Below are 27,996 nucleotides of genomic sequence, written 5' to 3' on the forward strand. Positions count from 1 at the left end.
CGAGCAGTAAGCGGCCAAGATGGATGTTGTAAACCAGGTAAGGTTCTGCAAGATAATCACGTTTCAATACCGTCTTCTTGTTTTTGTAATTAATAATATATTAGATATTTGATGCAGATCGCTTTGCATTTTTTTTTAAATCTTTGAGTATAAAGAATTGGTCTATGATGGAGAAAAAAAAACGCCGACCTTAACATTCAGATGCAGTGCTTTAAGTCTGTGGTGCACAAAAAGGCACTTAGATCGGCTATTCATCAAACCGGAGTAATGCGTAAAAATCGTGACTGAGCACTTTGATATTTGGTCTTTTTTGGTGCAGTCAGTCGCTATGATGCAGCCGCCACCACAGAGTGGAGAAATGTGTTAGAGGAGGCAGGCAGGCTGTGCAAGACTGCTGCAGCACTGGTGACATTAAATCTGATGGAGGGTGTGATTTGGTGCGATATTTAAAAAAATAAATGTAGCTGTTTTTTACCCGGGTCGCTGGTATTCCAGCTATAAAAGACATGCAGCAAAACATTATTTTGCATTCGTTTTGGGGAGGGCCTTTTGGTGTTTTCAGTTGCCCGCAGTGGGCCTGCTACTGCTGCTGCAGGGAACAGTGGATGAGAACACTTCTATAGTGGCTTCTGATGCAGCTATGAAGGGATTTCCACGGAAAGGATAATGAGAATATATAGGAGAGGACACGTTATATTTTGGCACCGTTATCCTTGTGCGTCATTGGGATGTTTGTGAGTGAGTGAGACAGACAGACACAAGCACAGATAGAAACATCATCAGTAGAATATAAGAGGAGCCTCGGGATAAAACTGAAGCTAAACCGATGGAGAGTAAATGTATAGCTTTAGTGTTATAGCCTTTCTTATAACGGTATTGCGGTCGTTTATTGACGCACATGATGCAAGGGGGGACACCGACCGTGTCGCATTCACCTGCGCATTCTGGCTCATTTTGCGGCTTATAATGGACCGTACACGCACGCGGGGTTCTCTATAGGCTGATATGTAATATAATGTACTATAATGTAATATTGTAGTCCTCTACTTTATTTATAAAATATAATATAATAGCCTACAATATAGATAACTATAATGTAATTCAGAGCAGCATTAAGCGTTCAAACTGGACATAGTAGAGAAAACAGCGGGATAAGCAGCTTTGTCTAATTGTAATACTGTCAAGAGCTCTCTCTCTCTCATGTCTCCCACCCCCTACACCCCACACACACACACACACACACACACACACACACACACACACACACACACACACACACACACACACACACACACACACACACACACACACACACACACACCTGTCATATGCACCATGTCGGCGCTTTAATAAAAACCGCGGGTGTGCATTATGTTGAATTATAGACATGTCTGTGCGTGTGCGTGTGTGTGTGCCTGTGCGTGTGTCACGAACTCTTAACTCTTAGCGCCTTTGCTGACTCAAGGTAGATAAACAAGCTGCAGGTGACAGCAGAACAAGGCTATGGTTGCCTTTAATTGGAGCTGATCAATTCTTTTGGGAGTGTCCCACGTGTAGGCCTACTACACCCTTGCATCAACCTACATCTGTTAAAAGGATCCCTGGCTAATACGACAAATATATGGCTTAATACATTATAATTGTCCTCTGTAACTACAATGTAAAATTAAAAACACCTTAAATATTTTATTTCTTCTAGAAATAGCTAATCTTTCACTCAATAGGGGAAATGCCTGTTACACGTTGATGATGTCATAAAACCATGCATGTGCGGTCTATCCCTATGGAATTTATGGCATGCATGTGCAAAAAAACACACATTTGAAATATTGATTTGATGCTCATATTAACCATAGGAAGTATTATGTTTGTTTTTTATTTTCACATTCATGACATAAATTCCATAGGGATAGACCACACATGGTTTTATGACATCATCAACGTGTAACAGGCATTTCCCCTATTGAGTGAAAGATTAGCTATTTCTAGAAGAAATAAAATATTGAAGCTGTTTTTAATTTTACATTGTAGTTATAGAGGACAATTATAATGTATTAAGGCATATTTGTCGTATTAGCCAGGGATCCCTTTAAAACAGTGCCCACCCCTTCTGAAAATATAAGAGCCAGAGCCCCCCGTGATGTGTGTTAATTGTTCAAACGCCTATTCGATATTTCAAGATGCTGTTGACTTATTTTGCTAGGGACCCCCCCCCCTCACTCACACACACACACACACACACACACACACACACACACACACACACACACACACACACACACACACATACACACACACACACACACAAGCACACACACACACACACACACACACACACACACACACACACCCATGCGCGCGCACACACACACACACACACGCACACACACACACACACACACACACACACACACACACACACACACACACAGAAGCACATTAGAATCCAGGGGTGTCAATTGGGTATGGCAGGGGTATGCAGCTGCCATACCCTGGGGGTCCAGGGGGGGAAAATAAAAGTTGCTTTTAAATATAAATCCATGAATTTCTCTCTGTCTATCCCTGTTGGTTAGTATGTTGTTAAATTACAGTATGTATGTATCATGCCTGTTGCTAAGGTATGGCAACATGACTGGTGTCTTCGCGCGCGTGCAAGACACCAGTCATGTTGCCATACCTTAGCTTTTTCTGAACTGACGCCACTGAAAGAATCCAATACTGATTGCTATGCTTTTTTATTTTGACAGCTTGTGGCCCAAGGGCAGTTCACAATAGTCAAACAACCTTTGGGCTTCATCAAGGTTCTACAGTGGGTGAGTCTGTCCTTTTAATTCATTAACCCATTTAGGCCTAGACTTATTGAATGCTTTAACTATTGAAAAACAGCAGATATACAAGCTCACAGCGCGGCACCGAGTGCCGCGCTGCGAGCTTGTAGATCTGCTATTTTTGAAAAATCGTGAAAATTCGAATTTTGACCCGATTCTATAAGTGTCTTTTGATTCCTTCTAAGGTTTTTTTTTTTTAAAAACCTATGTTTCTATGTCAGCAATCTGGCCAGCCATCGTCAAAGAAAAGGTCCTTTTCACTTAACTGGAGCTCAGTTAGTCTGTTCTTGAGAGACTACTATGTCAGTGGTTCTCAAACCTTTTCATGTGAAGGACCCCCAAAATGATATGTATTTGGCCATGGAACCCCATCTCAAAATATTGTATCGGGGACCCCCCCAGAACAAAATATTTGAGTTACAAATGTTCACTTTAAAAATGAGATATTCAAATATTTGCAAAAATGTTCATGATTCTTCAAAAATAGCAGATCTACAAGCTCACAGCGCGGCACTCGGTGCCGCGCTGTGAGCTTGTATATCTGCTATTTTTCAATAGTTAAAGCAGTCAATAATTCTAGGCCTAAATACAGTGTGCTGTTTGCTAGGCTGGTGTAATTGCTTGATTGATTTCATATTTAGGGCTCGGTTCAGACAGACAGACAGACAGACAGACAGACAGACAGACAGACAGACAGACAGGCCTGTCCAGTGCCTTGTTCAGTGATTCTCAACCTTTTTTGAGTTTCAAGGACCCCCAGTTTAGTATGCATGAGGCCAGTGTGGTTCGCAGCCGTTTTCATGTCAAGGACCCCCAAATTAATATGGATTTGGTCACATGGACCCCTGTCTGAAAATATTTTGTGCAAGCAACCTCCATACAAGATTTTTCTTGTCAAAAATGTTTCAAAAATATTGGACCATTTTCAAAGATTCTTTTTAAATCAGATGCAACACATCGTGAGCTTGTAGATCGGCTATTTTGGAAGATCCAATGTACTGTACATATGGTTTGAAGTGCTTAAACAGATTTTGATGCTATATGACTAATTTAGCTGGGGACCCCCTGGTCTGGAACCTCCTCACAATGACCCCTAGGTGGTCCCTGGACCCAATGTTGAGAACCCAGTGCCGTATAGAATGCAAATATATATATATGGTTTCTTATGGTGAACAGTGATAGTGGTGTCCATTCCTGCCACATGTGTGTCCTTCTGTCACACAGAGGTCACAGAGGAGCTAGGTTGTTGTGAGGCTTTAAAACGCTGGCGACACCACAGGCAGCCGTAGGGAGATCTCCATCCACGTGCTGCCTGCCTGCCTGCCTGCCTGCCTGCCTGCCTGCCTGCCTGGCTGGTTGGCTTGGTGGCTGGCTGGCTGATTGGCTGGCTGTCGGTCTGTGTGGTCCGAGACCAACCACCAGATGTGCTATTATATATATATATATATATCGAGTAACAGCCTGTCTGATGTCAAAGCCACGCCCCCAACCCCTCCCCCGAACATAAATAATTCTTCAATGGGATTTCTTAAAAAAAGAAATCCCACTGATTTTATTTGATCAATTAATAGAGCGAAATTAATACTTGAAATTTGTAAAAGAGTTGAATTTCAAGGAGAATTTCAAGGATCCCGGTTTGATATAGATAAAATACATATCGTTACCGTCGGGCAGAAACCTTGTATCTCCAAGTTTCAAATTTGTATGTTTTTTGCAAAGTAAAGCCCTGCTTCACCATACAAGGCTGTCGCACAAAAGTAGTGAAAACAGCAGATCTACAAGCACACAACGCCTCGCGGTGCGAGGCGTTGTGTGCTTGTAGATCGGCTGTTCTCATGGATCATTTCAAAATGAACGATTTTGGACATACAGTACAACGTTTCCACCCGACAACGACTATATATAAATAATTCCAGACTCAAATCCAGGTTCAGATTTAGAGACCTGCAAGGATCCACTTGGACCACTGCTGGTCCCTGGACCTGACTTTGAGAACCAGTGACTGAATATAAGAACTGTTTTCCATAAATAAAAATCCTGTCCAGGCATTCTACTCATCATGGGTTACCAAAAACTGATAATTCATCCAAAGTGACAATTTTGGTTGTATTTGACTTTATCAAATATAACGAAATGCCATGATATACAGAGCCACCTCCCTGACAGAATGACCAACAGTCTAATTTAATTTATTACATTTTGGAACACAGTTCTCATATTGAGTGATTTTAAAATGAAGCCAGTGGGATTCTTGAAGGGGCATACTGTATGTCTTTGTGACCCAGGCAGGGGGTGTGGCTTTGACATTGATGAGAAAAGATTATTATGATTTATCTTCAGTCACAAATCCCTGTCACAAAACTCTAACATTGTCCTGCACGATACCCTTCCACCAGATGATGGCGCAAGAGCTCTGCCTATCTGTGTGTCAATTTGCTAATTGAACTAAAGTGAATTATGGCAGTTGCAGCTGCCAGAGATGACATGGTTTGAAAACTGAAACATTCTGTTGAATATGAAAATCACACAAGTCTGTAAATGTATATACCTGAATGGATAGCATTACTGTCCCCCCTTTGTTGATTGTCAGAGGTATTGGGTGTGTGAACTGTGAAGGTCTTTCTATTAAGTTACATTTAAGCGCTCACACACACAGACACATGCGCACACACACACACGCGCGCACGCACGCACGCACGCACGCACGCACGCACGCACGCACACACACACACACACACAAATGTTGCTTTCTCTAAATAAGTCTTCCACAAACAGAATTATTCATGATGCCACTAGGTTAATAATGCCACCAGATAATGAGCATACATAAGAAATACAGATAATATGGAACAATTTCATATGCCAAGATTTGTTTTGGGGCTTTTATGCCTTTATTGATAGGACTGACAGGAAATGGGGGAGAGATGGGGAGTGACACGCGGCAAAGGTCGTCCGGATCGGGAATCGAACCGGTGCCGCCACCAGGCACCCATGCCCATGTGGCAATGCCTAAGTGGTATGCGCCTGGACCAGTAGACCAGGGGGCGCCCTTTATGCCATGGGTTCTCAAAGTGGAGTTTAGGGCCCCCAGGGGGTCACACTTGTAAGCTATTAGATCTGCTATTTTGTTTATGTTTTGGAAAAAAATCATGAACAAGTGTGACAAATGTGGGATAATTAAGAATGTTTCAACTCATATCCTCTTTCCTGGGGGTCCCTGGCGTGAAAAATCCTTTCAGATGGGAGGTCTGTGGCCAAATGCATATCGTCGTTGTCGGGTAAAAAACTTGTAGGCCTATTTATCATTTTAATAAATGATTTAAAATGTAAAACTATAGTGAAAATAGCAGATTTACAAGCACACGCCTCGCACCACGTGTGCCTGTAGATCGGCTATTGTCACTAGTTTCGTGCGACAGTCTTGTATGATGAAGCAGGGCTTTACTTTACAAAGAAACGTACAAATTTGAAACTTTGAAGATACAAGGTTTCTGCCCGACAGCGACGATATCAATTCTGGGGTCCTTGACATGGAAAGGTTTGAGAACAACTGTTATGCCATGCAAATCCCCTCCAGGCAGCGAGTGTGTCAGAGGTACGCAAGGCGAGCTGTTCTCGTGCAGCGTGACTCACTGTGTAGTCGCCCCCTGGAGCTGTGTGTGTGTGTGTGTGTGTGTGTGTGTGTGTGTGTGTGTGTGTGTGTGTGTGTGTGTGTGTGTGTGTGTGTGTGTGTGTGTGTGTGTGTGTGTGTGTGTGTGTGTGTGTGCAGGGGTGTCGCACCACATTCTGGGCCCTGGCCTGGGTACAAGGATTCACTTTCATTTTGTGCTTTAACTATTGAAAAATAACAAGCTCGCAGCTTGTAAATCTGCTATTTTTGAAAAATCGTCTTTTTCAAATTTCAAATCCTTCAAATGTTGTCAGTGGTGTCAGTGGTGCTCAAACTTTTCATGTTAAGGACCTCCAAAATTATGTCTATTTGGCCACGTACCCCCATCTAAAAATATTTAGTTCCAGGCAGGGACCCCCAGAAGCAAAATCAGAGTTACAAATGTTCGCTTAAAAAATAAATACATTCAAAGATTTGCACACATTTTCATTTTCTTTAAAAAAAATAGCAGATATACAAGCTTGCAGCGCGGCACTCGGTGCCGCACTGTGAGCTTGTATATCTGCTATTTTTCAATAGATAAAGAAATATTAAATAATGAAGGCCCCTCCACCTTGGGCCCTAGTAACTCAGTCCCACTTTTCCCCCCCTTGTGACGCCCCTGTGTGTGTGTGTGTGTGTGTGTGTGTGTGTGTGTGTGTGTGTGTGTGTGTGTGTGTGTGTGTGTGTGTGTGTGTGTGTGTGTGTGTGTGTGCGCGCGCTCCAGCGTCTCACCGCTGTATCTCTGGGTCATGGTGAGCCCACCGGCCAATCAGCAGCCACGCTCGGGAGGCTGAGGCTGAAGCATGAATCATCTGCGTGGCTCGACGTCACGCATAGAGAAGCAGCCGTTAAAGCTGCACTGCTCTTCCTGGGTTCATAATGGACATGAGTGGTTGGGATGGGTTAGATTCTGATCCTGATTCTTTTTATCGATTCCGCTTCTTATCATTTCCCTGGTTTATTTTTTTAAGCATTAACATAAGTAAACAGTACCAGTAAGACGCCTAAGGGCGAAAAGCGATCTTGCCCTTTCCGCCATCTGTCTTGGCCATATATGGATTCTGTTAGTGTGGTTCTCCTAACAGGGCATCATCTGGGATACAATCCCTTTTATATGGAGATCCCTAACAGAATCCCTTTTATGCCCATATATGAAGATCCCTGCTCTGAGTATCTGACATCACTAATCCCTTTATTCCCATATATGGAGATCCCTAACAGAATCCCTTGTATGCCCATATATGGAGATCCCTGCTCTGAGTATCTGACATCACTGTGATGTCACCTGTGATGTCACAGTGACACATCACCACAGTATCAGGCGTTACACGTATACATATATACATACATACGGACAAGCTGTGCCGTTCTGACAGTAAACTGCAACCTAAGGTCGCAACTAGAACAAACTGTGGAGTGATACCTGCTTAGAGCCAATGCTGAACATGTATTTCCTGAAAATACAGGTGTTTAAATCAACCAAACACAGCTCCACAGCTGTAAACTAATGTTACATGAATGAAATGCAATGAATAGTAACCTCTCATTATGTTTAGTCAATGCCAACACAATGGATGGCAGTTAAAGCGTATTAACTGCTTATCACTTTATTTATAGGAAACCTTCTGGACCCTTAAATTATTAGGATATTTATCGATTCAGATTCCTTCATCTTTATGGGTACCCACCCGCTGCAGTTTGAACCCAGGTCTCCCATGTAGGGCTGTCACAATTATGACATAATCGTCTAATCGCAATTATTTGAGGTAATCGCAATTATTTTGCATAATCATCATAATCGTTTCCATGTTGAGAAATGTTAATATAGATTCAAACACTTTAAAAAAAGTAGTGGAAAAAGCCGATCTACAAGCTCACAACGCATTGCATCGCGACGCGTTGTGAGCTTGTAGATCGGCTATTTCCACTATCACTGTTCTTTTTTTAAGTATAAAGTTGTCAATTATGTCAGTAATTTCTTTGTATATTGAAGTTATGTGTCTTAATTGCCATGTGCAACTTCAAAGCCTAAAAGCCAAACAGAAATGTAATTGTCAACGACAAAAACACAATTAAATCGTTAATGGCTGTTATTTGAGTGAGGAATTAATCGTCATGTAAAATGTCATAATCGTGACAGCCCTACTCCCATGTGAGGCCAAACTCGTACAGCTCTTCTAAGACAAACAGCCTTGCTTGACCAGGCCACCAGGGGATGATATGGCTGCTGTACTTGCCAGCTAGACGTACCCGACACAAGGGTCTAAATAACTCTGTGGAAGAGTAGGGAGACCACCCCCAGCCACTGCAGATGTACTAGTCATAGTATTAAAAACCAGTAAGACTCCCTAATCGGGAGATAAGTGTCCGTCAGGTCGCAGCGTGATTTTAGGCCAAAATGTGTAAAATGTGTTTGAAAAAATCGGCCTGATGGTGGCGCTACATGGGACAGATCCATGTTGATGACATGAGTGTAGACATACTGTGTAGCGATTTGCGTGATTTTAGGGCAACATCTGTAGTCACATTTTGCCCTAAAATCACGCTGCGGCCTGACGGTCGCTTATCTCCCGATTAGGGAGTCTTACTGGTATTGTATAGGGCTGCGACTATCACTTATTTTCTTATCGATTACTCTATCAGTTTTTTGATGATTGTTTTAATGTATCATACGACTAAGACTAAGTGGAGTTGTCTGATTACCCACTTAAGCCATACTTCATACTTAATGGGCACGCAAAGATACTGAAAATAGCTGATCTACAGTACAAGCTCACAACAAGTCACTGCATTGTGAGCTTGTAGATCGGCAATTTTAATTCCCCCATAGTAGTTTTTTATATTACTTTTTTTTACAATCGATTCAATTGGTTCGTTTAATTAAGTGTTGCACCCTAATACCGTTGAGCACATTCCTGCCTTCACAATGCTTACTCTACTACACGTTTGATTGGTACAACTTGAGAACAAGTGTTGTGGATTTAAAGGTCACAGACATGTTATTGGTGTGAATTATTAATCAGCTGAGATTAGAGTCCCCTGCAGAGGACAGTGACTGGATATGAAATGAACTCTGCTAGGTATGAGAGTGAGAACAATCTGGTCATTTTATTACTGTAGGATAGGATGCTCTCCTGTTCAGTCTGAGTATGTGGACTGTGGAATTTTAATATGTGTTTGGTGTGTAACGTGTGTGTGTGTGTGTGTGTGTGTGTGTGTGTGTGTGTGTGTGTGTGTGTGTGTGTGTGTGTGTGTGTGTGTGTGTGTGTGTGTGTGTGTGTGTGTGTGTGTGTTAGGGCATTAACGAAAATGTCGACAAGTCGACTCAGTCAACGTCATTACACAAGTCGACTCCCACCAGAGAAAGTCGAAAGTCGAAGTTGAAAAAAATAATAATAATAATAATAATACTTTCTATTGTGAAAATAGCAGATCTACATGGCGTTGTGAGCATGTAGAACGGCTATTTCCACAATTTCTGCCTCTAATATTTGACAATTTGGACAATGTTTAATTTGCCATTTTAGAGGTATTAAAAAGTCCTTACAGTAAATTGGCAGTTTAGAAATGTGAAGATACCCTCTATACACTTAAACTTTATGTTGGTTTGTTTACAGTTGAGTGAGACAACAATGTGTCACATTAAGTTAATCATCTGAGGACCCCCCAAAATAATTGGGGGGTCGTGTGTGATGTGATGACGTCATCAAACGATAAAGTCGACTTCAACTCAACTTTTGACTGAGTCGAGTCGACTTGCAAAAATCACAAGTTGTTAATGCCCTAGTGTGTGTGTGTGTGTGTGTGTGTGTGTGTGTGTGTGTGTGTGTGTGTGTGTGTGTGTGTGTGTGTGTGTGTGTGTGTGTGTGTGTGTGTGTGTGTGACTCACGTAGCTGTGGGACATAGCGGATGTGCTGAATGCAGGTGTTGGAGTAGAATTTGCACAATAAAATGTTCAGTTCATGTCTAACAGTTCGGTCACAGTTTCTGGTCCAGAAGATGATGCCGTCTTTTACAATTATCAGCAAAGATCAGCTAATTGAACTATTTAAAAAAAAAAGTATTTTATGAAATTATATTGTTTTTCATTGATTACATCGATTCGTTAGATTGCACCCTTACTTGTCTTCAACAGGATGGTGTCTGTATATCGTCGCTGTCAGGTGGAAACCTTGTATGTCCTGAATTATCATTTACAGTAAAACATGATTTAAACTAGTGAGCACACAACGCCTCGTACCGCGAGGCGTTGTGTGCTTGTAGATCTGCTGTTTTCGGCCTTGTATGATGAAGCAGGGCTTTACTTTGTGAAAAAAACATACAAATTTGAAACTTGGAGATACGAGGTTTCCACCCGACAACGACAATATACTTGATTGATTGATTGATTGATTGATTGATTGATTGATTGATTGATTGATTGAATACTTTATTAGTGAGAAATGTAAACACCTGGTACAGTCACAAAAAAAGTCCTGGGGACTTAATGTTTCCATTGTGGTCTGTTACTTAGTTGATCAGTGTCCCTCAGGGCTCTATACTAAGTGCGCTCCTTTTTCGTTCAATAGACCAAAGATCTCACTGTGTTGAGCTTGTAGATCGCCTGTTTTCTCCCAGAATAGGGAAGCTGCGGTTTTATGTGCTTAAAATAACTCCACACACAGCTGTTCAGCCAACAGAACTTTAACCGCTGACTCTTAGATAAGAACGTGAAACACAGGCCTTTATTCATAATGGATTATTATGCCAAAGAGACAGTACTGTATATGTTTAATATGAGACCAGCAGTCCTTCAGTTGAATGATGAAGCAACTATTATGTCTCTGTGGCTCTTTACTGAGGGTTTGTGCAACAGGGAAACCCAGGCAGGAAAGATTGTGTTTATTTCCCAGTTTATTAACTGGTTCGACCACATTCCTTCATTGTATTTTATACTGCTGCCATGAGCGTGTGTAAGTGAGCATGCATATGTGTCTGCTATTATGTGAGAGAGAGCCTTGCAGAGGTGGATCATCTTTCATATGGGTTTCAACAAATGAACCCTTTCGTCTCTAATCTGGGGTGAAATTTGAAAGATTGTAAATCGGCAAAGAGATTTGGTGTAGATGGAAAATATTAGGGGTTCTAGTATAGACCCCTGGGGCACCCCACCAAAAGCATATCAGGGGTAAGTAGTTAAGGAGGAGTGATTACACTAATCCTAATACTTCCCAAAAACCACTGATTTCCAGTTAAGTTAAATGTCCTGTTAAGTTTATTGATCAGTCCTTTCAGGCAAATGACATAGAAGAAGAAATTGTGAAAATAGCAGATCTACAAGCCCCTATCCATGCCAAACTTTGCAAACACACTCCTTGGCTGGCAAACTACAACCTTCACCCCTCATTTCTCACATTCCCCTCTTCTAGCGCCACAATGAGGTTGCCGACCTGACGGTCGCTTCTCTCCCGATTAGGGAGTCTTACTGGTAATAATTATAATAATAAATACAATGTATCCACAACTTTCCAACATCCCATCGTGCATTGCGCAGAAGGCGAGTGGCATTTCCGGCGTCGCAGCCGAGTGTGATCTACAAGCTCACAGCAGTTGCATCTGCGATGCGACGTGAGCTTGTATGTCTGCTGTTAACCGAAAGTGTCCTGCAGATAATGCTACAGTAAAGTCTTGCGGAAACAGGTGGATGTAGTGCTTTTCTAGGTACTCCAAGTAGATGATTGATACAGGGTTTAATCAGACAAATCAATTAAGTAGATTTTCCTTCTCGTGTCGATATATAAGAAATTCAAAAATTCCGTATTCGTCCTGCTTCTCAATTATTTGATTAACCTTCATGAGCAAGATGAAGTCGGTGACTGGTTCTAAAGATGGGTTTGGATCTATTTTGGCTGAATTGCCCAGCCTTATTGGAAACCTCCTCCTCCACCCTCCATGTGGGATGCTGCCAGGCAGGGACATGCAGAGAATATTAGAGAGGCAGGGGCTGACATTTCTTGAAGGGCCTTTTGGTGAAAATATTGAAAATAGCAGACCTCCAAGCTCACAACGCGTCGCAAACGCGACGCGTTGTGAGCTTGGAGGTCGGCTATTTTCGATATTTGATACCACACCAAACTAAGCATAATCAAGTCAAGACTGGAGATGTGGCGTACAGCATGGATTTCTACACACAGAGGGCAATTCTTTCAACATAAGATGCTACATTCAAGTTCAGGAGAGTTTGGACGAGACATTTCTCTTGAATGCTGCCTTCAGGTATGGCATGGAAAGAAGGCATTTGCATTTCTTTCACAATTAGCCCTATTCACGGCCCGCCCACTCAGCAAATTTCTCAGCAACTTCCTGGTGCTGACGTCAGTTTTGAAGGGGAAACTAACACAGAAATCGCTGGACTTAAAGCCAACAAATCATTATTTCGAACGGTAAAGTAAATTATAATGCTAGCAGGGTTATACCCTTCAAAACGTGACTTCAGCACCAGGAAGTTGCTGAGTGGGCGGGCCGTGAATTGGGCTAATAGTGAAAACTGCATTCATGGTCTGGAGAGGGCACTTTTTTACAGACGGATAAAAGGGCAGGGGCTCAAGCCCCCTTTGATGTCTATGTGTGCACGTGCCTGCTGCCAGGAGCGTTACCATGGCACCTGGCAGTCTTCTCTCAGCCGCTTCCCCTCCTCCACCTCTGCGTGTGTCCATCCATCCATCCATCCGTCCGTCTGCCCATCCATCCATCCATCCATCCGCCCGCTCATCCATCCATCCGTCCGCCCATCCATCCATCCATCCGCCCGCTCATCCATCCATTCGTCCGCCCATCCGTGGCTGTAAACAGCCAAGCTGCAGTGCCACACCCCCAACTCTGAAACAGCACTTACATAATGAAAGTGTTCCAAAGCTATATGAGCTCTGAAAACATTATGCTACACCACATCCACACGTCAAACTGATGTCACTGATGTTTTTAAGACAGATTCAACCTGTTTTGGGCATGTGTAGCAGGTATGAGATATATTAATGCATTCCACTAAGAATCCGTCACATTTTATTTTATTGTTCCAATATTATTTATTTTCACTTTTATTTTGTAAATGTTTTCCACAATAGATCGTTTTTGGGAGCTTGTCTTTTATTTTGAAGCCCCCACTTCTGGTTTAAAGTCATCTACATGCGTGTTTTTTCTCTCCTTCCTCACTTTTACACAGACAGTGAGAAGACTGGTAGGCCTATGCTGCAGACCTGTGTGTTGATAATGCTGCCGCATTCTTTTTGTATTTATTTCATGCAGAAATAAATATGCCACCTGTTTCGGCTAGCGTGAAACACAGAGTCTCCTCGTCATCAAAACCACGACACAACGCAGTGCAGTAGCGAGGGTCTGCAGAGAAGTAGACCCAGAACGGCAACACATGTACATACTGTAGAAAAGATTGCAGATCTACAAGTACACAGTGTTATGATGAGCTTATAAATCAGCTGTTTTCACTATCGGTAAAGTAGGGCTTATTTAGACAGTTTGCTCGGTGCAGAATAAGCAATAAACTAAACGCCTATCTTTATTGCTTAGAATGATGTCTGATATAAGCTGGGGTGTGATTCATGCAAAGTTATGTAACTAAATGGTGTTGTACTGCCAGATTTGACTCTGATCTGCTGTGGTTTTGTTTATCTGTCTCAGTGATTTGGTTACTGGAGAATCCCACTTAAAATACGATTGACTCTCACTGGGGGAGACACACAGTCATATGAATAATTGTACCCCCCTCTACATCAAATCTCTGCGATAGCCTATGTCAGGGGTTCCCAAACCTTTTTTGTCTCAGGGCACCTCATAAATATTGTTTTAATCCGAGGCACCCCTACATTATAATTTTCACTCCCAGCACCTTATATTTATAGCATATCGTCGTTGTCGGATGGAAACCTTGTATTTTTCATCTATAAAATGTACTAAACTAGTGAACACAGCAGATCTACAAGCACACAACGCCTCGCATCGCGAGGCGTGTGTTTTCACTAGTTTTGTGCGACAGTCTTGTATGATGAAGCAGGGCTTTGCTTCACCAAAAGACGTACACATTTGAAACTTGGAGATACAAGGTTTCTGCCCGACAGTGATGATATTAATTTTAGTGATTATGTTGGAAGGTAAACGTTGAGATAATAGCCATTTTGGTTAGAACTGACTGAAAATAACTTTGTACTTCAAGTTTCAAATGATACTAAATATTTTTTTCAAGTGTCCAAATAAATTCCAAATATTATCAAATTATCTCGCGGCACCCCTGGACTGCCGTCACGGCACCCCAGGGTGCCCCGTCACCCACTTTGAAAACCCCTGGCCTATGTATCCACCGAATGTTTGATTGACATGACGTGGTTAATATCATTAAGATCATCGAACACTGAATGGACAAACAACTTCTTAGGGCAGGGGTCTCCAACGTTTTCAGGCCAAGGACCCCTTAGTTGAGAGAGATGAAGCAGGGACCCCCACAACCTGTTCATAGATTCCATATAGTTTCATCGTTTGACAGCACAATCATCAGTGTATTTTGGATTCATGTCAATTTGTGTTTTCAGATATTTAACCACTTGAACTGTCAATATTTAATAAACCTGACATTTCACTCTGTAGTCTGCTCTTTGCCAAAAATAGCTGATCTACGAGCTTGTAGATCGGCTATTTTTGGCTTAAGTTCTCAGAATATGGACTCTAGGTCTAGGGTTCAAGTGGTTAATATAAAAAAGGAGAAAAAAGTTTCTATCACTCAAAGATTTGGAGGACCCCCTGTAGTAACTCTGAGGTCCCCCTAGGGGACTCCCGGACCCCCTGTTGAAGACCCCTGTCTTAGGGGATAGTGTTAGAAACCCTTTATGAAATAGCAGGGTAAACCTACACGTCAAACAGGTCAGGTTGTGCATGTTGGCTCATTGGAAGGCATATAGACCAGTGGTTCTCAAACTTTTTGTGCTCAGGTGCTGCCCTGTAGATAACATTTTCCATTCACGGCACACGTGAGTTACATTGTTACTTTATATCACCTCACATCTATCTATGTCATATATAAACACAGTATGTAAAACTTTCCCCTTAAAGGCCCGCTGATACGCCCCGAAATTATAATTGTATGATACAGTAGGTCACATGGTCTCTCTGAAAACGGTCTGAAATAGTCTGAAACTCATGTCACAGTGTAATCTGCCCCTCACTCCCCAACAACAGCTGACCAGTACAGTGAGTAGTCTAAGTACAGTCAATTTTGATTGGCTTATAATTGCGCATTCCCACAATGACATCATAAAAATATTAACTCATATCTTAAGATGACTTTTTAAAGTGACAGTACCCCTTTAGGTGACAGTACCCCTCTAAGATACAGTTTGTCAGGAGAAAAATTTGACGACTTACTTCACCACCTTTCAACCTGTCTTCAAATAATTGATCCTCACTATGTTCATGATAAAATAGATTATTTTGATCTCATAGGAGAACTGTGGGCAGTTCAGAAATCCATCTACCAGTGAGTGACATCATCAATGGGATCCAAGCTAATAGAAACTGTAGGGTTTCTATTCCTGAAAAGTTACAATGTTATAATGGAAGCCATTGTTCTCGCGATAATACGATTTTTTCACTGGCAGTGGCATTTTTGCTATTTTATCATGAACTTTAGTCATGACCAATTATATGAAGATACCGGTAGGTTGAAAAGTGGTGAAAAGTACTTGAAGTAACCCCAAGCCCAGCATCCCTATTCTATGTGTAACATTAACCAAAAACAAGAGATCTACAAGCTCACAATGTGTCACTGTTGTGACGCGTTGCGACCTTGTAGATCTCTTGCTTTTGGTGAAGAGATTTGGTGTAGATTGAAAAAGAATGCAGTGGTTAAACGGATATTGATGAATACCAAATATTATCACAGTATTCTGCGGCAGCATGGACTTGCGTCACGGCACCCACTTTGACAAACCCTGATATTTACACTGCACCGCATCTGCTGCTGCTGTTCATTATGAGGCTCAGGTTCTTACAAAACCAGGGGCGTCACAAGGGGGGGGGGGGGAGTGGGTCTGAGTTACTAGGGCCCAAGGTGGAAGGGCCTGGAATTATTGTATACTTTAGCTATTTTTTTAAACCCGTGAAAATGTGTGCAGATCTTTGAATATATGTATTTTTTAAGCGAACATTTGTAACTCAAATTTTGCTTCTGGTGGGGTCAAAATATTTTGAGATGGGGGTCCGTGGTGGCCAAATACATATCATTTTGGGGGTCCTTGACATGAAAATGTTTGAGCACCACTGACATAGAAACATAGGTTTTTCAAAAAACCCTAGAAGGATTTGAAATATTCAAAGACTTGCACTAATTTTTCATGATTTTTCAAAAATGGCAGATCTACAAGCTCGCAGCGCGGCACTTGGTGCCGTATATCTGCTATTTTTCAATAGTTAAAGCACAAAATGTGAGTGAATCCTTGTACCCAGGGCCCAGAATTTGGTGCGACATCCCTGTACACAACTCATGTACATAATACAGCTCAGGAATATTTGTTGCAGTGGAATAATGGCCAAGTTGCTGGAACAGATCCTTAATTAGTATCATTGGTAACATCTGTGTTCACCCTACTATTTCATGTCAATATGGCTGCCGTGAAAAAGGTCAATTTATAATGGCCAGTGTTTCATGATACAGTACCTGCACGAGGCATATATTAAAATGCAATTAATCTAGAATGCTGTAACTTGCTGGGGGAGCATATTTATTTTCCCACCTATAAACTACACTGAGGAAGACATCTTATTTTATATTATATGTAATATTGTGTGCGGCGCTACTGTAACATCCTCCCCCTTCACACACAGCCCATTTAACCAGGGGTGTCGCACCAAATTCTGGGCCCTGGGTACAAGGATTCACTCACATTTTGCGCTTTAACTATTGAGAAATAGCAGACATACAAGCTCACAGCGCGGCCGAGTGCCACGCTGCGAGCTTGTAGATCTGCTATTTTTGAAAAATCGTGAAAATGTGTGCAAGTCTTTGAATAGTTCAAATCCTTCCTTCTATATCAGTGGAGCTCATACTTTTTCATGTGAAGGACCCCCAACATGATATGTATTTGGCCACGGACCCCCATCTCAAAATATTTAGTTCCAGGGACTCCCCCAGAAGCAAAATTTGAGTAACAAATGTTCGCTTATGTTCGCTGTGAGCTTGTGGATCTGCTATTTTTCAATAGCTAAAGTATAAAATAATTCCAGGCCCCTCCACCTTGGGCCCTAGTAACTCAATCCCACTTTTCCCCCTTGTGACGCCCCTGCATTTAACACCACCCCCTTCATCACAACCAACTTCATCACACCCACACTCTTCATCACACCCATCACACCCACCCTTCTCAGCACATCCACGCTCATATAGGTTATTAAAACCTGTGAATTAATTAACAATGGTGGAAAGTAACTAAGTACATGTATTCAAGTACACTTATAAGGTTCTTTTCTAGGCTACAACTATTTGACATTTTTGGTTTCTTGGTGCTTTGCAGATTTCAAATGTTCATGTCAATATTCAATATTTTGTGTATTACGTATAAGAATATGAATATAGGACTTTTTACTTGAGTGACTTCTACGTACCGTACAAAATCTTGAATGCTTCTTCCATCGCTGTTCATTTCCATTTTCCAGTGCAACCCAGAGACAGAGTGGGAGGTGTGGGTTTACTTTCACCTCCTGCTGTGAAATCCCATTTCACTGCCGGCGTGGAGGATAGATTATTGTTGTTGTTACCATGGAGACAGTCAAAGTCCAGTCAACGGGCCATCGACGTTCATTAACGAGAAGATTACTGTCAGGCCGTTAATGTGTCCATACAGTATCTGTGTCAGCCACTCTGTAACGTACTACAAAGAGGAAGTGACTTAAGTTGGACCCATATTTCAGTGGCTCTCAACCTGTGGGTCGGGGCCTCCAGGGGGGTCCCCAAATTGTTTTGGGGGGTCCCCAGATGATTAGCTTAACGTGCAACATTGTTTTCTCACTCAACTGTAAACAAAACAACATAAAGTTAAGGGCTTTTTAATACCTCTAAAATGACAAGTTAAACTTTGGCCAAATTGTCAAATATTAGAGGCAGAAATTGAGAAAATAGCTGATCTACATGCGTTGCGAGGCGTTGTGAGCATGTAGATCTGCTATTTTCACAATAGAACCGTGTTATACAAAATGTAATGCCTCAAATCTTAGTGCTCGTAGGGTGGGGGGTCCCCAGTTAAAATATGATTATTTTTTGGGTTGCGGGCTCTCGCGGCCTGAAAAGGTTGAGAACCACTGCTGTATTTGGTTACATTTGCATGCTCTCTGAGTTCAAAATGTGTAAATTAAACTGAGAATTTTACTGTGTACATTATACTATATATTTGTGTGTGTGTGTGTGTGTGTGTGTGTGTGTGTGTGTGTGTGTGTGTGTGTGTGTGTGTGTGTGTGTGTGTGTGTGTGTGTGTGTGTGTGTGTGTGTGTGTGTGTGTGCGTGTGTTTGTTTGTAACTGGCTTTAACAATAGTATTTGGAGAGTGCAGCATTTACTGACAGATGGCACCTCAGTCAGATTAATAGCCAGATTTTCCATCCAATCGGATCTTGCGTTCTGGCGACGGAAGGGTGTGTTTAAAAATAGTATGGCTTCTTGACTAATCTGCTCCATGTGAGTGAACGAGTTTATCTCTGCGCTCGTCTGTCTGTGTAGGTTAACACCTGGCCGTGGGAGTAGTAGGTACAGTAAGCACCAAAGACAAGGGAGGATTGCATCATCATAATAACAATATTAATCCTGCTATTAAACAAACTAAAGCAGTGGCGTTAGTTCAGCAAAAGCTAGGGTATGGCAAAGATGGGAGTCCTCATGGAAAAGAGGCTTTACATTTTGTATAACACGGTTCTATTGTGAAAATAGCAGATCTACATGCTCACAATGTCTGAAAAAAACTACGGTTTCTTGGGCTGGATATGGCAGCCTGGAACGGTTGTTCAAGTGCTGCTAAACTTGGCATGTTAGTAAACGTGCCATAATTAACAAGAATGCATTGCACCTGTGCAGCTGACCTACGGAACCTGGGAATATACCATTTTGTCAAGATGGGGAGAATACAAGTGTGTAGAATATAATCATAATACCTTGTTAAAGTGACCATTTTGTTAAATTTTGCATTTGTGGTTATTTTATTGTAATTTAACAACCTAATAACCAGCACAGATAGACAAAGAGACGTTCATGGATTTATATTTAAAAGTAACTTTTATTTTCCCCCCTGGACCCAGGGTATGGCAGCTGCATACCCCTGCCATACCCAATTGACGCCCCTGGACTAAAGTCTCCATTTATCTCCTCAGTGGGTATTGCTCAATGCACACAGGGCATTGATCACATGCAGGGAGTGAGGATTCAACACATTTCACAAATTGCGTTTTTACCACACAGGCTATTGGATTTATAGCAACGGACGGTTCCTGTAGGCTATGGGATCTGTAGGCGTGGTTGGTTGCGGTCCCATAGCCATACGTAGATGGATATCAAAGGCACGGTTTTATTGGTTCGCTGTCAGCCAGGGTGATATCACAATCAGTCGATTCATGCAAAGGTTTTTCTGACATAATAATACAACATTTGTATTAGCCTCTACAAATATTGTATCGTTTTCAACTTAATCTATTTCTATGTGTATTTTTCAGAATTTACACTATGGACAGACAATTCCTCGTATGCATGTGCAAGTAAAATAATTCCGACTCAGACAAGCATAGTTTACAAAAGCACGTAATTTGATACAGTGGCTCTCAAATGTTCTAATGTCAAGGACTCCCATATTCATATGTATTCAATACGGACCCCCATCTGACAAGATGTTGTGCCAGGGACCCCCATACAAGATTTGTGTTATTCAAATGTTTAAAAAAAAAAAAAAAAATATATATATATATATATATATATATATATATATATATATATATATATTTTTTTTTTTTTTTTTTTTTTACAAATTTACCTGAGGACCCCTGGTGGACTTTGAGAACCACGTGCACTGTTTTAATACTTGTAACCATGGCAACGGGTGCAGTCACTTGCAAGTCAATACATTGCTGTATTGATTTGCACTGTGTGGTTTGGTCAGCATGGTTGTTACCTGGAGACACTGTAGGCTGGACTGAGTCTCATTTATATGCGTTGTGTATGAGTATGAGTATTAACCCATGAAGACCTGAGGCCCATTCTACAAATGTCTTCTAAATTCCTCTAAGGTTTTTGAAAAAATCAGTGGTTCTAAAAAATCACATGTATCTGGCCGCGAACCCCCATCTCAAAATATATTTTTCCCAGGCACCCCCAGAAACAAAGCTTGGAGTTACAAAAGTTCGGTTTAAAAATATATATATATTCAAAGATTTGCACAAATTCTCTCAAAATGCTGTTCTCAAAAATAGCAGATCTCCAAGCGCATAGCGCAGGTGGTTAAAATCTATCCACTTTTCCATACAGGAGTTGTTTTCCATACTGGAGTTCTTTGTTTAAAGATGCGGTGCCATGATTCCCATAGGTAAAATAAATAGCATATCCACACCCTCAGAATGCGTTAGGATGCGACACATTGAGCTTATAGATTTACTACTGCCTCATCCTCCTGCACCACTTGTTCATTACTCCTATTTCTCCTGTTCTGTAATTCATTACTCCTCTTCATTTTGCAGATCTTCGCCATCTTCGCCTTCTCAACATGTGGCAGCTACTCAGGCATGTTCAAGATGAGTGTGGAGTGTAAGAACCGCTCGGAAAGTGACCTGGGAATAGAAGTACAGTTTGAATACCCCTTCAGGTCAGTACGCATCACATTATTCAAATACATGCATAATGTGTATAGGAGCACACAATCTAAGGACCCTTATCTAACATGCCTATGAAGTGCACACAAAATAAATAATAATAATAATAATAAATATAGCTGCATGCTGCGATAAAGTGGCCAAAAACGCCTCAAATCATGAACACAGCCTGCGATGTGCGTGAAATTTTGTACGCACATTCCCACTAGGTCAAGGAACAAATGCCACCCTCTTCACATTGGCCTTTTCAACTTTTGAAAAGGCGCCATCGGTGTCTTCTCCTTCCTGTACTCCATGGCAGGTCAACTTTTGAAATCTTTTGCAAAACAAATTTTTAGAACAAAATGCCTCAAATCACGCATTGCCAGTAAAGGCCCAAGAACACGTGGCACCCTTTTCACATTGGCCTATTATAGCGCCATCAGGAGGCCAAAAAAACGACCTGACCTGCCGGAGACCTGTTCTTGGAAGAACACTGTAGTTTTTCTTTGATTTCTTTTCCCACTTTTCTTGCTTTTCCTGCTTTTTTCCATTGCTGCTTTTTTGCTTTCCTACTTTTTCCTGGCTTGGCCACTTTATCACTGCTTGCAGCTATATTTTTATTTTACTTTGGTACTGTAAGTATATTTTGATGCCAATAACGTGTACTTTTACTCAAGTAAAACGCAGGCCTAATAAACAAGTTTCATAGTGTGGTACAACGGGTGCATCTCTCCACTCCGACATGTCTCCATTCCGACACTAACCCTATCTCTAACCCTAACCCTAAACTTAACCCCTATGGAAGTGTCGCCACTCCGACAATAAGAAGTCAATTTCGGAGTGGCGACATGTCGGAATGGAGAGAGCCTCCCTGGTACAACAGCTACTTTAACATCTAAATAAACCATCTGATTACTTCTCCCACCACTGTTGCCCGGTGTGTCCTTCAGGCTCCACCAGGTTTATTTCGACGCCCCCACCTGCAAGGCGAGCGAGCGGCCCGAGCGTCTCTTCCTGATCGGGGACTACTCCTCTTCGGCCGAGTTCTTCGTCACCATTGGTGTCTTCTCCTTCCTGTACTCCATGGCAGGTCTCGCCGTCTACTGTTTTGTACTGGAGAAGTACCGCGAGAACCAGAAAGGTCCTCAGATCGTGAGTTTGAGTTCTCCATCACATTTACATTTACATATATATGTCCAACATGATCATACTGTACTTACAGAGTAAAGCAGGGGTTCCCAAACTTTTTTGTCTCAGGGCACACCGTAAATATTTGTTTTAATCCGAGGCACCCCTACATTATAATTTTCCCTCCCAGCACCTTATATTTATAGCATATCGTCGTTGTCGGGTGGAAACCTTGTATGTCCAAAACCGTTCGTTTTGTATTTAACAGCTATAAAATGTACCAAAGTAGTGAAAACAGCAGATCTACAAGCACACAGTGCTTGTAGATCAGCTGTTTTCACTAGTTTTGTGCGACAGTCTTGTATGATGAAGCAGGGCTTTGCTTTACCAAAAGACGTACACATGGAGATACAAGGTTTCTGCCCGACAGTGACGATATTTTAGTGATTATGTTGCGAGGAAAACGTTGAGATAACAGCCATTTTGGTTAGAACTGACTGAAAATAACTTAGTACTTCAAGTTTAAAATGATACTAAATATTTTTTAGTGTCCAAATAAATTCCAAATAGTATAAAATTATCTCGCGGCACCCCTGGACTGCCGTCACGGCACGCCAGGGTGCCCCGTCACCCACTTTGAAAACCACTGGAGTAAAGAAGTGGGGGAAATGTGTTTTCGTGCATAGTTCCCATCGTATCGTTATTTCCATAGAAGAAAGGAAGGGAAGAAAAGAGGAGGGGCAGGGGGAAAGGAGATCAAGCAAGAAAAGAACAAAAAGCTAATATCTACATATTTACACATGGTACCTGAGATAATATATAACGGTGTGTGAGCATAGCAGCAGACATAATACTTAAACACATGATATCTCTGCTGTCAGGCCGAAACCTCCTAACTCCAAGATTTTCATTTTCGGGAAAATGTGAGCTCAAGTGGAGTTAGGAGGTTTTGACCGAAGAGCTTTTTACTACTTTTCATTGGTTCAATATTATTTCAACCAGATGTAAAGGGTGTTCAATAGCACATATTTATTGGCAGAAAGTGTGGAGTTAGGAGGTTTTGTCCCAAGCACTTTTTTACTACTTTCCATTGGTTCAATATTATTTTAACCAACACTCAGAGATGTAAAGGGTGTTCAATAGCCCTGATTTATGCCCCCCCCCAAAAAAAAAAAATCTCAAAAATGGAGTTAGGAGGTTTTGGCCAGACAGTGATGTATACTTATGTACTTATATTTATGATATGTTATTATGGCATAGCAACAGATGTATACTGTGCATGAAAAATGAAAAATATATTTAAAGCAGATGACGGAAGTTTACAATGGTTGGCATGTATTTGCAAAGTAAAATGTGATATTACTGTTCAAAACATGTTCTGAACTAGAAGCAGTGCTCTTCCGAGCACAGGTCTCCACCAGGCCACACAAATCGGCCTGTTATAGCGCCACCATGAGGCTGATTTAAAAAATGTGGGGCAGAGGTTCTGAATTAGCATCCAGGGAGTGTGTGTGCTCAGTTTGGCAGCGATCGGGCCAACGGCGCCGGAGATTAGCTGGTAACAACCAGGCCACACAAATCGGCCTGTTATAGCGCCACCATGAGGCTGATTTGAAAAATGTGGGGCAGAGGTTCTAGATTGGCATCCAGGGAGTGTGTGTGCTCAGTTTGGCAGCGATCGGGCCAACGGTGACTGAGATTAGCTGTTCACAAACTGCGAGGACGCACGGACGCACGCACGGACGCACGGACGGACGGACGGACGGACGGAGGGGAAAACATACTCTCCCTCAGCCTTCGGCTGGTGGAGACAATTATTATTCTGTGAATTCGACCTTTATGAAAGTACCATTAGATAGATACCTTTATTATCCCAAGGGGGAAAATCAGTTGCCCAGAGGCAGCACAGCAGTATAAGGTTACAGAGAAGTAAGAAAAAAGATAAAGAAAATAAAAAACAAGAACAGAGTACAGTAAAGAGCAAGGTACGTCAAGAAAGTGAACGAATAATATATATAATACATAAAGTGTCTTTAGGCACAACTATCAATATAGTACAGTGCCCCCAAATCAAAGTGACCATAACAGTCAATGCTAGTTAGTGCAACAAGTATCTCTCATGTCAAACACAAGCACAAATACTCAAAACTACTAACATAACCTAATAGTGCAGAGTGTCCAACGGTCAGTGCGATATAAAAACAACTAGAAAAAGAAAGAAACAAGAGAGGGCGACGCAGGGTGACCATTATCATGGAAGAATGTGTTTATAGCGAGAAAATGCAGTTAGGCAATTGTAGCAATGGGAATTCCATTAAGAGAGTCTGGTTTGAAAAACAACAGAGCTATCTTGATTGTGGTTTATAGAGGTGGCGGTAAATGATAATGATTTTTTTGGCAGAGGAAAATGAACACAGAGTATGTTGCAAATAAACAACAACAAAGAATGATCATGATGAACCAAGAAGGTTTATTTGCCACTACTCATATACAAGGCACAAGCGAAATGCAATACTTTGAGGTCCACAGAGTAATGTGCTAAAAGAAAAGATAAGATAAATCATTAAAATAAAGAAGAAGCATTTCAGCAGTATCCACATCATTGCATAACAAGGGCAGGGAGAAAGAAAAATTAATCTGATCATGTCCAGGGGTGTCGCACAAAATTCTGGACCCTGGGTACTTTAACTATTGAGAAATAGCAGATATACAAGTTCTGCACCCGCGCTGCAAGCTTGTAGATCTGCTATTTTTGAAAAATCGTGAAAATTTGAAAATTCTTTGAAAAAGGTATGTTTCTATGTCAGTGGGGTGCTCAAACTTTTTCATGTGAAGGACTCCCAAAATGATATGTATTTGGCCACGGACCCCCCATCTCAAAATATTTAGTTCCAGGGACCCCCCAGAAGCAAAATTTGAGTTAAAAAGTTTGGCTGAAAAAAATACATATATTCAAAGATTTGCACATATTTTCACGACTTTTCAAAAATAGCAGGTCTACAAGCTCGCAGCGCGGCACTCGGTGCCGCGCTGTGAGCTTGTATATCTTCTATTTTTCAATCGCTAAATAGCTATAAAATAATTGGGGTCCGCTCAATATGCCGACGGGCCGCTGTTCCGACTAGCGTCGGCAGGTTAGTTACTCGTCATGGTTAGTCGGTTACTGAGGTTAGGTTTAGGGTTAAGGTTAGAGTTAGGGTTAGTTTTAGTGTCGGAATACCGGCCCGTCGGCAAGGTCCCTCCACCTTGGGCCCTAGTAACTCAGTCCCACTTTTCCCCCCCTTGTGACGCCCCTGATCATGTCGAATAATGTCACCCCTCCTCGCCCTCAGGACTTTGTTGTGACGGCGGTGTTCACCTTCATGTGGCTGGTGTCCTCGTGTGCCTGGGCCAAGGGCCTGTCCGACGTGAAGACGGCCACCGACCCGGAGAACGTCCTCAAGCTGATCAGTGCCTGTGAGGAGCCCGAGAACCGCTGTCGCGAGCTCTACGACCCCAAGGTGTCCGGTCTCAACACCTCCGTGGTATGTTTGTCACATTAACTCCCCAGACTAAGCTCTTCAGACCGGTGACAAATTCCGGTCATTCCTAAAGCCGTTTCCATTTTCACACAAACGTGTTGATGATTGACATGATGTGGGGTTGCATACAGGTCATACCGGTTGTAAGAAAAAACTCAAATGTGGCCTATATGGCCCGCAGTTTGATATTCACTGGGATACTGGTGAATGGTGTATTCTCAGGTGTCATCAATATGTCTGTACACGGACAAATGTGTCCGTGGCAAATACTTGGCCATGTCCGTGGCAAATTTTAGATTTGACTTTTTCATTATAATGTTCTTATTTTGATCACAAGATTCACACCCATTGGTTGCTGTGTTAGGGACACTCCATCCACTACCATTTTAATTCAGTTGCTTCCTATTGTTATTCTGTGTGTTCAATTTCAAACTTGGTTTTAGTAAAATGGGGATGCTCAGTGGCAGTATAATGACTGTATAATGACATGTTTTTAAATGTTTTTTATTTCTCAGAAAATTGTGTTTTAGCAAATTCAACATAAAAAAGGCAGAACCAGGGCAGGACAAGGCAGATAGAGCCTGCTGGTTGGTCAGTCAGGGACCAACCAGAAGGCTGACAAAGGGTGAATTACTGAATGTCCCTTTTCCAGGTTTTCTTCAGAATATGACATCTGATATGACATCTGATTTACGACACTATGGCCCATTAGGAGTCTACTATTGCTAGTGGTTCTCAAACATATTATTTGCAAGCACCCCCCTAACTCTGAGAGTGTACAAATGGACCTCTAGGGTTCATTTGGTTCCATGTGTACACTCTCAGAGTTACAGACCTGTTATGGTCATTCCGGGCTAGCTCTTTATGTGTTTCTGGTAATGATATTAATACAAAGATTCAAACACTCTTATTCTCTTAATTCAAAGAAATAATATGAGAGAAATCAGAGTGTGTAATTGGAATTTGCTATATTTTGAGAGAGACAGGCAAAAGCTGAACAGTACAAAAAACACATCCAATCCGTTTCACGTTCGGAGCTCGCTCTGACAAGATGGTGGTCACAGTACATGACAGTTAGGAGTGGGACAAGTTCATAGGTTCTCAAATCATAACAGGACAGAGACGTAGGGTCCTGGTAACTTTCCACATACTGTAAGCATGGAAACATGGCACTTCCGGGTGGAGGTGGCATGGCATATGTACATTTATTGAATTCAAACGATCAAAACTACCAAAATTATCTAACAATATTGTCCACTCATTTTGTGTGTCTGTGGCAGAAATGTATCTTTGAAAATTTCAAATCCTTCTAAGGTTTTTTGAAAAACATATGTTTCTATGTCAGTGGTGCTTAAACTTTTTTATATGAAGGACCCCCAAAATTATATGTTTTTGGCCACGGACCCCCATCTCAAAATATTTAGTTCCAGGGACCACCCAGAAGCAAAATTTGAGTTACAAATGTTTGCTTAAAAAGTACATAATATTCAAAGATTTGCACACATTTTCCCGACTTTTCAAAAATAGCAGATCTACAAGCTCACAGCGTGGCACTCGGTGCAGCGCTGTGAGCTTGTATATCTGCTATTTTTCAATAGCTAAAGTATAAAATAATTAATGCCCCTTACCTTGGGCCCCAGTAACTCAGTCCCACTCCCTCCCCCCCTCAAGTCCTAAGTAACGTCTCCATGTGTTTGCTTGTGTGTGCACAGGCGTTTGGCTTCTGCAACCTCATCCTCTGGGCAGGAAACCTGTGGTTCGTGTTCAAGGAGACCGGCTGGCTGGCTCTGTTCGGCGGCACGTACGTGCCGTCGAGCGGGGAGAAGCAGCCGGCCCCCGACGCCTACGGCCAGGAGTCCTTCGGGCAGCAGCAGCAGGACCCGTACGCCGGCTCCCAAGGCGGCTACCAGCCTGAGTACGGCCAGCAGCAGGGCGGCTACAGCGAGGGCGGGGACTACAGCCAGGGCTTCGAGCAGCAGCCCACGTCCTATGCCAATCAGATGTGA

At 42.0% G+C, this 27,996-nt stretch overlaps 1 protein-coding gene across 1 annotated transcript; it reads left to right on the top strand.

The window, feature by feature from the left end:
- Positions 1 to 19: 19 nt before the first annotated feature.
- On the top strand, positions 20 to 27,996 carry sypb (synaptophysin b; the record flags this gene model as incomplete). The annotated part of the gene is made up of 6 exons (XM_080734164.1): positions 20 to 37; positions 2,748 to 2,813; positions 21,228 to 21,352; positions 22,292 to 22,493; positions 25,802 to 25,993; positions 27,703 to 27,996. 6 exons carry the CDS (start codon positions 20 to 22, stop codon positions 27,994 to 27,996), a joined length of 897 nt encoding a protein of 298 aa, XP_080590290.1.

This window comes from Nannobrachium achirus, assembly GCF_963921795.1.
Source record: "Nannobrachium achirus genome assembly, chromosome: 9".
Classification (NCBI taxonomy): Eukaryota; Metazoa; Chordata; class Actinopteri; order Myctophiformes; family Myctophidae; genus Nannobrachium; species Nannobrachium achirus.